Source organism: Geotrypetes seraphini, chromosome 7, assembly GCF_902459505.1.
Source record: "Geotrypetes seraphini chromosome 7, aGeoSer1.1, whole genome shotgun sequence".
Lineage (NCBI taxonomy): Eukaryota > Metazoa > Chordata > Amphibia > Gymnophiona > Dermophiidae > Geotrypetes > Geotrypetes seraphini.
The window spans coordinates 71,109,848-71,123,886 of NC_047090.1; the positions used below are offsets into that span (position 1 = coordinate 71,109,848).

Consider the following 14,039-nt stretch of genomic DNA (forward strand, 5'->3'; position numbering starts at 1 on the left):
ATTACTTGGTGTTAGGGATAACAGCGTTGAATCCTTATGTGTACTTGGGGAGGGACTGTAGGATGTTCGATGCTGATGGGCACTGCTAATGCTAGATGCTGAAACAAAGGGAGACCTCCTTGATGCAGATTCATTCCCCAGTGTACTTCCACAAGCCATGGGGACAGATTCCTCGGACTTGTTTGCGCCAAAAATACTTTTGCATTATTGTTGCAGTTGTCTGGGTCTTGCTACATCTGGGTAGGTAGAACCAATGTTTCTGCCATCATGCTGTGGCTTTCTTCAGGGTAAGCCTAAGAGAACACATACTTTTGCAATGCTGTTCTTGACTTTTATTGCTTCTTTTTGATAACACAATGATAAGAAGGATTATGGTCAAATATCAGGCACAAAATAAGGGGTGGAATTGTCCTAAATAGACTGGTGGACACAATCTATTGCAAAAATGTCCTTTTATTCATCCAATAACTCAATTACTCTTTTATTCATCCTCTCTATTTAGGACAATTCCACCCCTTATTTTACGTTTTTGAGTTTGTGGATTTGGTTCCCCTGTTCCATACCTTGAAATATCAGACACTGCAGACACCATGAAGGGACATGGCCCTACAGCCTCTGTGAGTTTTCTGGGATATGTCAAGAAAAATAGCCACAGTGAAATTAAACAATGCTATGCTGAAAAAAATGAGTTTTTCCTAGCCAGAGTGCTTGAGGCCTGAGGAGGCCCACGGAAGAGCAGAAAATTAATAAATCTTAATAAAATGATGAAAAACATTAGGAAACTACAAGTACCTGGTCCCATGAAATAGACATGGCAAAAAATAGCCCCAAAGAACCAAACAAAGGAAAAATAATTCCCAAAATAGCACAAGCTGAGGAGAAAAATCATTAGCAAGCTTTTTCTGATCTATGCAAAAACTAAGAATGCCCTGATCCAGTACAACAATAATGAGTGGGAAGGTGCACATGTATGTGGTGGATACTGCTAAAAGTATCTAGAATGAATGAACGCTGGGGTGTGTCTCCATGACGGGGCTCTGTCAGATGACATCACTTGTATATGAGAATGTGATGTCCTGCTTTTCTTTGGAGAACAAATATGTCCAGAACACTTTTTTTTTTTTTTTGCATTATTTACTTAACAGAACTCCAACAACAATCTTACCGGAAGGTTGATCTCATATAGATCCTTGTTTCTAGCAACCATATCATTGATCTTTTTCTGTATATGTGAAATATGCTGTTCATAACCATCATTTGGAGTCTTCCCAGCAATATGAATACCACCAGGGCTTGGAAGAGCTGTCAGATACACTCCAGTGGCAGACTACAACAATAAAACAAACGTCATCTATCAGTCTTTCAAACAAGATACTTTCTATACTTGGGTTGATCTTAAATAATAAAATAGTTCAATTTTGCAAACAAACAAAAAACCCCCAGCCATATTCGTAAAGGAATCCAACTAATTAGGAAACACACACCTGGAAACTTTTCATATGTGGGTATCCCCACTGCAAAGAGTTTGTTTGTCTGCCTTTCAACTGACAGGTTCCAGGACACTTGACCGCCTGTTGAAGAAACTGGATATGGGAAGAGTTCTTCTGCGTTGTCTGGAGGTCACCAACAAGTTTCGCGTCTCTGACCATTTGTTTGTGCTGACTCACTGTATCATTGTGCTGAACCACTGTATCATTTCCTCTACCATAATCTCCCCAACCCTGAAATGTCCTGTCTAAATTAGATTGTAAGCTCTTATGAGCAGGGACTGTCTATTTATGTTAAAATGTACAGTGTTGCGTACGCCTTTCAACGCTATAGAAATAATAAATAGTAGTAGTATTCAGTTAAGTGGGGCGCTCCCGCTTCCAAGGCCATGATTTCCAGATGGATCTGTAGGGCCATTGAGCACAGTTACTTACCGTAACAGGTGTTATCCAGGGACAGCAGGCAGATATTCTTGACTGATGGGTGACGGCACCGACGGAGCCCCGGTACGACACTTTTAGAGTGATTGCACTCTAAGAACTTGGAAAGTTCTAGAGACCGCACCGCGCATGCGCGAGTGCCTTCCCGCCCTACCCCGGCGCGCGGTCCCTCAGTTAAGATAAGCCAGCTAAGAAGCCAACCCGGGGAGGTGGGTGGGACGCAAGAATATCTGCCTGCTGTCCCTGGATAACACCTGTTACGGTAAGTAACTGTGCTTTATCCCAGGACAAGCAGGCAGCATATTCTTAACGCATGGGTGACCTCTAAGCTAACAGAGAGGGAGGAGGGATGGTTGGCCATTAGGAAAATAAATTATGTAACACAGATTGGCCGAAGTGTCCATCCCGTCTGGAGAAGGTATCCAGACAGTAGTGAGTAGTGAACGTGTGAACTGAGGACCACGTAGCAGCTTTGCAGATTTCCTCAATAGGCGTGGAGCGGAGGAAAGCCACAGATGCTGCCATAGCTCTAACTCTATGGGCCATGACAGAACCTTCCAGTGTCAGTCCGGACTGAGTATAGCAGAATGAAATGCATGCCGCAAGCCAATTAGATAGCGTACGCTTAGAAACAGGACGTCCCAATTTATTCGGATCAAAGGACAGAAAAAGTTGGGGAGAAGATCTGTGGGGCTTAGTACGGTCTAAATAGTAAGCTAAAGCCCGCTTACAGTCCAAAGAATGAAGAGCCTGTTCTCCGGGATGGGAGTGAGGTTTGGGAAAAAAAACAGGCAGTACAATAGATTGGTTGAGATGGAACTCAGAGACAGCCTTAGGAAGAAACTTTGGATGTGTACGCAGAACCACCTTGTCATGATGAAAGACTGTGAAAGGTGGGTCAGAAACTAATGCATGGAGCTCACTGACCCTCCTGGCAGAGGTGAGAGCTATAAGGAAAAGTACCTTCCAAGTGAGAAACTTGAAAGTGGTAGTAGCTAAAGGTTCAAATGGAGGCTTCATCAAAGCGGAGAGAACCACATTGAGATCCCAGATTACAGGAGGAGCTTTGAGAGGTGGTTTCACATTGAAAAGACCTCGCATGAATCTGGAGACCAGGGGATGAGCTGAGAGGAGTTTCCCCTGGACCGGCTCATGAAAGGCCGTAATGGCACTGAGATGGACTCTGATGGAGGTAGACTTGAGGCCAGAGTTAGACAGAGAAAGCAGATAATCCAATAGGGTTTCCACTGCAAGAGATTTGGGGTCATGATGATGTAGGAGACACCAAGAAGAAAACCTCGTCCACTTTTGATGGTAACATTGCAGAGTGGCTGGTTTCCTGGATGCGTCCAGAGTGGAGCGAACAGGCTGAGATAGGAGAAGATCAGTTGAAGTCAGCCCGAGAGATACCAAGCTGTCAGGTGTAGAGACTGTAGGTTGGGATGTAGGAGGGTTTCCTGATCCTGTGTAAGCAGAGATGGAAACAGTGGAAGTAGAAATGGATCCCTGGAACTGAGTTGAAGTAGAAGGGAGAACCAATGCTGCCTGGGCCACCGTGGAGCAATCAGGATCATGGTGGCTCATTCCCTCTTTAGTTTGAACAAGGTCCGAAGCATGAGCGGTAGAGGAGGGAAAGCATAGAGGAACAGGTTGGACCAATCCAGAAGAAAAGCATCCGCTGCCAGACGGTGAGGAGAGTAAAGTCTGGAGCAGAATTGGGGCAACTGATGATTGTGAGGAGCTGCAAAGAGGTCCACCTGAGGAGTGCCCCATTGGGCGAAGATGGACTGCAGAGTCGATGGATCGAGAGTCCATTCGTGGGGTTGGAGAACCCTGCTGAGCTTGTCCGCTAAGTAATTCTGTTCTCCCTGAATATAAATCGCCTTCAGGAATAAGTGGTGAGTGGTGGCCCAAGACCAGATTCTCTGAGCTTCCTGGCATAAGAGGCGAGAGCCTGTTCCACCCTGTTTGTTGATGTAGTACATGGCAACCTGATTGTCTGTGCAGAGTAGAAGGACTTGAGGAAACAGAAGGTGTTGGAAGGCCTTGAGGGCATAGAACATTGCCCTGAGTTCCAGGAAATTGATGTGATGCTTCTTTTCCTGAGGAGTCCAAAGGCCTTGAGTTTGGAACTCGTTCAAATGGGCTCCCCATGCATAAGGGGAGGCGTCGGTGGTGATGACCAGTTGATGAGGAGGCAGATGGAACAGAAGGCCCCTGGAGAGATTTGAGGATATCAACCACCATTGTAGAGACTGACGAAGAGATGATGTCACAGATATGTGTCGTGAACAAGAGTCTGTCGCTTGAGACCACTGGGTAGCCAGGGTCCATTGAGGAGTGCGCAGGTGAAGACGTGCCAGGGGTGTGACATGAACTGTGGAGGCCATGTGACCCAATAGAATCATCATCTGCTTTGCAGAAATGGAGTGCTGAGGCAGCACCTGCTGACAGAGCGATTGGAGGTTGTGAAGACGGTTGTCCGGTAAGAAGGCTCTCATCTGGACAGTGTCCAGCACCGCTCCAATGAATTGAAGTCTCTGTGTAGGAAGAAGGTGAGACTTGGGTATATTGATTTCGAACCCTAGTAGTTGTAGAAAAAAGATGGTCTGGTTGGTGGCCAGAAGAACAGTTTGAGATGAAATGGCCTTGATTAACCAGTCGTCCAAGTAGGGAAAAACCTGAAGGTGGTGCGAGCGTAGAAAAGCTGCTACTACAATCAGACATTTTGTGAACACCCTTGGAGAGGAGGCAAGACCGAAGGGGAGCACTCTGTATTGGTAATGACAGTGATTGACCATGAAGCGAAGGTACTGTCTGGAGGCCGGGTTGATTGGAATGTGAGTGTAGGCCTCTTTGAGATCGAGAGAGCATAGCCAGTCGTTGTGATCGAGGAGAGGATAAAGCGTAGCTAGAGATAGCATCTTGAATTTTTCTTTGACCAACCATTTGTTGAGGTCTCGCAGATCTAGAATTGGTCTGAGGTCTCCTGTTTTTTTGGGAACTAGAAAATAACGGGAGTAGAATCCCTGCCCCCTTTGTTCTAGAGGAACTTCCTCTATGGCGTTCAGAAGTAGGAGGGATTGAACCTCCTGAAGAAGGAGGGCAGATTGAGGAGTGTGCAAAGCAGACTCTTTTGGTAGACTTTGGCCCGGAAGGGTGTGAAAGTTGAGAGAGTAGCCGTGGCGGACCCATTGGTCCGAAGTGATAACTTCCCACCGGCTGAGAAAGAAAGAGAGTCGTCCTCCTATCGGTTGAGGGAGGAGTGGAGATGTTTGAACGCTGGCTATGCCCTCGAGAATTAAGTCAAAAGGGCTGAGTCGATTTTTGCTGAGGAGGCTGCTTGGCTGGTTGTTGCTGCTGAGGTCTAGGTGTTTGCCGCTGTTGTTGGCGCTGCCTCCTAGGTTGTTGAGTGGAAGACTGCAAGGGACGAGCCACAAAACGCCGTTGGTAGGCCGATTGCTGTCTGAATGGCCGTGGAGGTGGAGGTTTCTTCTTGGTCTTAAGAAGGGTATCCCAGCGGGTTTCGTGAGCCGAGAGCTTCTGGGTCGTTGAGTCCATAGATTCTCCGAACAGCTCATCCCCTACACATGGGGCATTAGCCAACCGGTCTTGATGATTAACATCAAGCTCGGAGACTCGGAGCCAGGCCAAACGGCGCATGGCTACAGACATGGCTGTTGCTCTGGAGGTAAGCTCAAAGGTGTCGTATATAGACCTTACCATGAATTTTCTGAGCTGGAAAAGAGATGAAGAGCATTGATGAAAAGCCTCACGTTTCCCCACAGGAAGGTACTGCTCAAAGGAAGCCATGGTGGTAAGGAGATGCTTTAAATAAAAAGAAAAATGAAAAGCATAGTTTCCAGATCGATTAGCAAGCATCGCATTCTGGTAAAGTCGCTTACCAAATTTGTCCATGGCTTTACCCTCTCTGCCAGGAGGAACAGAGGCATAGACACTAGCTCCTGAGGACTTCTTGAGGGTGGATTCTACAAGGAGAGACTCATGCGGGAGCTGTGGTTTGTCAAACCCAGGAATAGGGATAACTTTATACAGGGAATCCAATTTGCGGGGGGCTCCCGGAACAGTAAGAGGAGTCTCCAAATTCTTGTAAAAGGTTTCCCTCAGGATGTCATGTAAAGGGAGTTTCAAGAATTCCTTTGGAGGCTGGTCAAAATCAAGAGCGTCCAGAAAGGCTTTAGACTTTTTAGACTCAGCCTCCAAAGGAATAGAAAGAGATTCACACATATCTCTTAAAAAAGAGGAGAAAGATGTGGAATCAGGTTTTGATGAAGTGTCCTGAAGAACAGGCTCGTCTTCCTCTGATGAACACTCCCCTTCTGATAGAAAAGGTTCTTCAGAATCTCCCCACAGATCAGGGTCCCGAATATGGGAACCACGGTCCCGACTCTCAGGAGTGGATGGTTCCAGGTGTCGGGACTTGCGTACCGATTTACCCGATCTCATCGATGCGGTACCGGGTGATGTTATCGGTTGCACTGGAGCCGAAGTCTGCACCGGAGCCGAAGTCTGCACCGATTGGTGATGAGACCTGGACTCCGGCGCGAGGACAGGCATCGATACCGATGAGGCCGAGTGTACCGGTACCGAAAGAGTGGATGCCGACAATATAGGCTGTTCCACAATCGGTACCGGTGTGGGGACCGACACCGGAAGGCTCGGTGTCAGGAGAGCTGGAAGGAGCTTTTGGAGTTGATCCTTAAGCTGTGTTTGTAAGATGGCCGCAATGCGATCATCGAGGGAGGGCACCGGTACCGCCTTTTTCTTCTGCGGTACCTGCGGTGCCGCTCTACGCCCCGGAGATGAGGAGCCCGATGTCGAGGGACTCACCTCGATAGGGGCGGAGCGCTTCCGCTGGCGCCTCACGGTCGGCAGGACTGGACTCTCTGCAATGGAGACCGGAGGACGCTCCAGCGGGGAAGGCTTCTTAGCTGGCTTACCTGCATGCTGCGACGCCGGCGCGGTATCGCGCGGCGTCGATGAGGTGGGTGCCGACGAAACAGGGACCGGGACCGGTGTCGAGGACGCGGGGTCGGACATGTCGGTATCGAAAAGCAGTCTCTGTTGTATCTCACGATTTTTCAGAGTCCGCTTTTTCAAAGTGGCACAGCGGGTGCAGGTGGAGGCCTGATGTTCCGGACCCAGACACTGTAGGCACCAGTTGTGTGGGTCTGTAAGGGAAATAGGCCGTGCACACCGCTGGCACTTCTTGAACCCGGGCTGGGGGGGCATGAACGGGAAAACGGCTTCTGCCAAATCGAAGGCCGAGGCCACGATGATGGCAGTAGGCCCCGCCGGGGCAAATCAAGAAAAACTCGAAAAAATAAAAGTTTTTTTTTTTTTTTTTTTTTACAAATGAAAGAAAAAAGGAAGGGCAAAAAAAACCCAACAAGTTTACGCGAGCGGGAAGGCGAAGGAAAAAATTTTCAACAGCTGTTGAAACATGCGACTTCTTAGCTCCGCGGAAACTAAGAAACTGAGGGACCGCGCGCCGGGGTCGGGCAGGAAGGCACTCGCGCATGCGCGGTGCGGTCTCTAGAACTTTCCAAGTTCTTAGAGTGCAATCACTCTAAAAGTGTCCGTACCGGGGCTCCGTCGGTGCCGTCACCCATCAGTCAAGAATATGCTGCCTGCTTGTCCTGGGATAATGTCAGCTTACATTCTTTTTAGGAAACAAGTCTCCTGTTTCTGTCAAGGCTCATTCTACCTGGAGCGTGGCTTCTTCGTGGGCTGAAGCTAGATCTGTCTCTCCTGAGGAGATCTGCAGAGTGGCAATGTGGTCTTCTTTTCACACGTTTGCAGAGCTCTACCGAGTGGACATGGCAGCAAAACAGACCTCTGCCTTCTGGTCCTCGGTTTTAAGGGTCGGCGCAGCAAGCCCGCCCTAGCTTTTTGGGGGACTACTTTTGTATGTCGCAACTGTCTAGAACAGTGATTTCCAACCCTGTCCTAGAGGACCACCAGGCCAATTGGGTTTTCAGGCTAGCCCTAATGAATATGCATGAAGCAGATTTGCATGCCTGTCACTTCCATTACATGCAAATCTCTCTCATAGTAACATAGTAGATGACGGCAGATAAAGACCCGAATGGTCCATCCAGTCTACCCAACCTGTTTTTTGTTTTTTTTAAATTTTTTCTTCTTAGCTATTTCTGGGCAAGAATCCAAAGCTTCACCCAGTACTGTGCTTGGGTTTCAACTGCCAAAATCTCTGTTAAGACTTACTCCAGCCCATCTACACCCTCCCAGCCATTGAAGCCCTCCCCTGCCCATCCTCCACCAAACGGCCATACACAGACACAGAGCGTGCAAGTCTGCCCAGTAATTGGCCTAGTTCAATATTTAATATTATTTTCTGATTCTAAATCTTCTGTATTCATCCCACGCTTCTTTGAACTCAGTCACAGTTTTACTCTCCACCACCTCTCTCGGGAGCGCATTCCAGGCATCCACTACCCTCTCCGTAAAGTAGAATTTCCTAACATTGCCCCTGAATCTACCACCCCTCAACCTCAAATTATGTCCTCTGGTTTTACCATTTTCTTTTCTCTGGAAAAGATTTTGTTCTACGTTAATACCCTTCAAGTATTTGAACGTCTGAATCATATCTCCCCTGTCTCTCCTTTCCTCTAGGGTATACATATTCAGGGCTTCCAGTCTCTCCTCATACGTCTTCTGGCGCAAGCCTCCTATCATTTTCGTCGCCCTCCTCTGGACCGCCTCAAGTCTTCTTACGTCTTTCGCCAGATACGGTCTCCAAAACTGAACACAATACTCCAAGTGGGGCCTTACCAATGACCTGTACAGGGGCATCAACACATTCTTCCTTCTACTGACTACGCCTCTCTTTATACAGCCCAGCATCCTTCTGGCAGCAGCCACTGCCTTGTCACACTGTTTTTTCGCCTTTAGATCTTCGGACACTATCACCCCAAGGTCCCTCTCCCCGTCCGTGCATATCAGCTTCTCTCCTCCCAGCATATACGGTTCCTTCCTATTATTAATCCCCAAATACATTACTCTGCATTTCTTTGCATTGAATTTTAGTTGCCAGGCATTAGACCATTCCTCTAACTTTTGCAGATCCTTTTTCATGTTTTCCACTCCCTCTTCGGTGTCTACTCTGTTACAAATCTTGGTATCATCTGCAAAAAGGCACACTTTTCCTTCTAACCCTTCAGCAATGTCACTCACATACATATTGAACAGGATTGGCCCCAGCACCGAACCCTGAGGGACTCCACTAGTCACCTTTCCTTCCTTCGAGCGACTTCCATTAACCACCACCCTCTGGCGTCTGTCCGACAGCCAGTTTCTGACCCAGTTCACCACTTTGGGTCCTAACTTCAGCCCTTAAAGTTTGTTCAACAGCCTCCTATGAGGAACTGTATCAAAGGCTTTGCTGAAATCCAAGTAAATTACATCTAGCATATGTCCTCGACCCAGCTCTCTGGTCACCCAATCAAAAAATTCAATCAGGTTCATTTGGCACGATTTACCTTTGTAAAGCCATGTTGCCTCGGATCCTGTAACCCATTAGATTCAAGGAAGTACACTATCCTTTCTTTTAGCAACACTTCCATTATTTTTCCAACAACTGAAGTGAGGCTCACCGGCCTGTAGTTTCCTGCTTCATCCCTGTGACCACTTTTATGAATAGGGACCACATCCGCTCTCCTCCAATCCCCAGGAATCACTCCCGTCTCATGCATATTCATTAGGGCTAGCCTGGTCTAGAATGTCTCATCTATTGCACTGGAAAAAAGAGATTATGTACTTACCCTAGTAAGCTCTTTTCCAGTAGATAGATGAGACTTTCTAGACTCCCACCCTGCCTTTACTGCACCTGCTTACAGTTTTCAGTATGTCCATGCTTCTCCAAGCTAATTCTTGGATGCTTGTCAGCCCTTGGGGGCAGGGATGAATTTATATTTATGCTCACTTTATTAGGGAGTACTTTCTGAGCTTCTATGAAGCCTATGTTGGCATTTACTTTGCCTGTTAATTCTTGAGCAGAACAGTTGGCTTGAACCTGTTGTTACAGGTGCCTTTACTTCACTTGTATTGGGTGACACTAGGTGCTTGGGTACTACCTGAAGGTGGAGCTAGAGAGCCCAGTGAAATACAATAGAGGCAGAGTGAAAAATCTGGAGTGGATTCCTTCTGCAGCATGTGGCTAAAGGGAAATAACCCTACTGTCTAGAATGTCTCAGCTATTACACTGGAAACATAAACATCAGAAACATACTGCATTCATTGTGTTACCATATTCACCACAAGCTATTTTGATCAAACCATTATATTGTATTATTGGGAAATTTTGAAAATGTATCAAGTGTTTTAACAATATCCAAGATTTGATCTATAATAACATAAAAATCTGAGAGAGTTTTAGTGCATTTCATCAAATCAGATACATCTGCTTTTGGACATGTCAAATGTGAAAATTGTTTTGTATGTGCATACATATTGGAGATCTATGAATTTATACCATCCAGAGCTGGGATTTCATTATGATCTGAAATGAAGAACTGACTGTATATCTTCTGAGGTTGTGTATGTCACAATATATCCATGTAAGAAAATTATATTGGAAAACACAATAAACTATTAAACAACATACTACTGAGCATTACTCAGCTATTTGTGCAAATAAGAACCAATAACCATTACACAGCATACCGGAACCCATCAGGCTATATGCCTGAAACGAAGACGGAAAGCTGATAGGATTGTCGGTCAGTCTAGAGGAGGTGTGTAGGCAGATTGATATGCTTAAGAGCGATAAATCCCCAGGACCGGATGGCATCCATCCGAGGGTCATCAAGGGACCATAGCTGAACTGCTTCAACTAATAGCCAATCTGTCGATCAAATCGGGAAAGATTCCGGAAGAATGGAAGGTGGCAAATGTTACGCCGATCTTCAAGAAAGGTTTGAGGGGAGATTCAGGAAACTACAGACTGGTGAGTCTGACCTCAGTACCGGGAAAGATGGTAGAGGCGCTGATAAAGGACTGCATCATTGATCACCTTGACAGACATAGGCTGATGAGAACCAGTCAGCAAGGTTTTAGCAAAGGCAGATCGTGTTTGAAGAACTTGCTGCACTTCTTTGAGGGAGTAAACCGGCAGATAGACAACAGCGACCCGGTCGACAATGTATATCTGGATTTTCAGAAGGCGTTTGACAAGGTTCCACATGAGCGACTACTTCGGAAAATTGTGAGCCATGGAATCGAGGGTGAAATATTCACGTGGATTAAAAACTGGCTGGAGCATAGGAAACAGAGGTGGTAAATGTACAATACTCGGACTGGAGGAGCGTCACCAGTGGGGTGCCGCAAGGTTCGGTGCTTGGACCCATGCTCTTCAACATCTTTATAAACGATCTGGACATTGGTACGATGAGTGAGGTGATTAAATTTGCGGACGATACGAAGTTATTCAGAGAAGTGAAGACACAGGGGGATTGCGATGATATGCAACATGACATAATCAGGCTCGAGGAATGGGCATCTCACATGGTAGATGAGGTTCAATGTGGATAAATATAAAGTGATGCATTTAGGTAACAAAAATCTCATGCACGAATACAGGATGTCTGTGGCGGTACTTGGAGAGACCTCCCAGGAAAGAGACTTGGGAGTTATGATCGACAAGTCGATGAAACCGTCCACGCAATGTGCGGCGGCAGCAAAAAGGGCGAACAGAATGCTAGGAATGATAAAGAAGGGGATCACGAACAGATCAGAGAAGGTTATCATGCCACTATACCGGGCTATGGGGCGCCCTCACCTGGAGTACTGCGTCCAGCACTGGTTGCTGTACATGAGGAAGGACATGGTACTACTCGAAAGGGTCCAGAGAAGAGAGACTAAGATGTTAAAGGGCTGGAGGAGTTGCCGTACAGCGAATGATTAGAGAAACTGGGCCTCTTCTCCCTCAAACAGAGGAGATTGAGAGGGGACATGATCAAAACATTCAAGGTACTGAAGGGAATAGACTTGGTAGATAAGGACAGGTTGTTCACCCTCTCTAAGGTAGGAAGAACAAGAGGGCACTCTTTAAAATTGAAAGGGGATAGATTCTGTACGAACATAAGGAAGTAGTTCTTCACTCAGAGATTGGTAGAAAACTGGAACGCTCTTCTGGAGTCTGTCATAGGGGATAACACCCTCCAGGGATTCAAGACAAAGTTAGATAAGTTCCTGCTGAACCGGAACATACGCAGATAGGTCTAGTCTCAGTTAGGGCACTGGTCTTTGACCAGAGGGCCGCTGCGTGAGCAAACTGCTGGGCATGATGGACCACTGGTCTGACCCAGCAGCGGCAATTCTTATGTTCTTATTAGTTATACACGAACAGCAAATGTCCCATACAGTGAAAGACCTGAAGTATTCTGTGATAAGGTTTGACCTGTGGAGATGAAATATCTAAATTTTTATTCCACTGAGAACAAAAATATATTTACTACTGGGAATATTTAGCTCTCTGGAGGTTAAATTCTAAGACTGAATGGCAAATATTATTTTGATTACAAATTAATGTGCTACTTTTTTTTGTTTTAACTAAGTACTGGAAATCTTTAACTATGTTTATGGATCTAGAAGCTGTAATGGAAGAAAATGAGTTGGATTTAGTGCTGATCACAGAGACGTGGTTCATGGAGAACCATGACTTGGATGCAGTTATACCAGGCTATAAACTGTTCAGGAAAAACAGGGTAGGAAGAAAAGGAGGGGAGTAGCGTTACATAGTAAAGATCATATTAGTCCAAGTTTATGGAGATAATGCAATGAAGAAAATGGCAATGAACAAATGGATTAAACGTTTTTCTGAGGGAAGAGAAAGTCACTGATGAACAAAGGTCAAGGCGGGCAGTCATGAGCAGAACTGACAAAAACATTGCAAAAATTTGCTGAATTGTGCATCAAAATCATTGGTTGACTGTGAGAAGCAAAGCTGACCAAGTAAACATGGATAGAGAAACAGTTAAGAAAATCTTAACTGAAAATCTTGGCATGAGAAAGGTATGTGCAAAAATGGTCTAAAGGAGCTCACCAATTAACAAAAGCAAAGGAAAGTCGAAGTTTGCCAAGACCTTTTGGCAAGGCAAGATGATGTTTTGGACCATGTTATCACAGTTGCTGGCTGAAAGAAGAGTTGCAGGTGAGAAAGCAAAGCAACTTTTGCCCATAGAGGTCTGTCTATTCTCCCTCTCTGTTTATTGTCCTCTGCTGGCGATGAAACATGGGAGTACCAATATGACCCTGAAATAAAGCGTTCAAGTGTACAATGCAAGTTAGCCAATTCTCCAGGAACAAAAAAGTTCTGCCAGTTTAAAAATCAAGAGTCAAAATGATATTGCTAACCTTTTTTGATATCAGAGTGATTGTTCATTATTAATTTGTAACAACTGGACAGTTAACCAAGTTTACTATTTAGAAGTGCTGAAAAGGCTGCATGAAAAAGTTAAACAAAAATGACCTGAACTTTTCGCCAACAACTCATGGCTCTTGCATCACGACAATGTACCAGCTCACTGTCTGTGATGGAGTTTTAAGCCAGAAAACAAATAACTGTATTGGAACACCCTCCTTACTCACCTGATCTGGCCCCCCAATTACATTTTTCTTTACCTGAAGATAGAGGAAATATTGAAAGGAAGACATTTTGAGGACATCAAGGGTAATACAATAACAGCTCTGATGGGCATTCCAGAAAAAGAGTTCCAAAATTGCTTTGAAGGGTGGACTAGGTGCTGGCATTGGTGCATAGCATCCCAAGGGGAGTACTTATAAGGTAACCATAGTGATATTCAGCAATGAGGTATGTAACACCTTTTCTAGGATGAGTTTGCAAACTTAATTGTCAAATCTCATACATTTGATGTGTGGGAAACCATGTTGATTGAATACAGTTTTGAAGATTTGCTGTGCTGAACACTTCCCTGGTAAACTTTTGTAAATAATCTACAAATATTTCAACTCTTATAAGATTTTGTATTCTTAAGCTTATTACTTTTAGATATCTTTTTAGAAATAGCTTATAGGATGGGAAGACATAAGAAAAGTGGAAAAAAGAGTGAT

General features: G+C 45.5%; 1 protein-coding gene across 12 annotated transcripts in view; it reads right to left on the bottom strand.

Moving 5' to 3' along the window:
* The window catches only part of C2CD5 (C2 calcium dependent domain containing 5), a 377,832-nt gene that overhangs the window by 90,233 nt on the left and 273,560 nt on the right, over positions 1-14,039 (bottom strand). For all 12 annotated transcript variants that reach the window (XM_033951251.1, XM_033951262.1, XM_033951260.1 and 9 more), the window contains one exon: positions 1,166-1,327. In XM_033951251.1, coding sequence (XP_033807142.1) covers positions 1,166-1,327 — 162 coding nt within the window. The remainder of the gene's footprint in view (positions 1-1,165; positions 1,328-14,039) is intronic.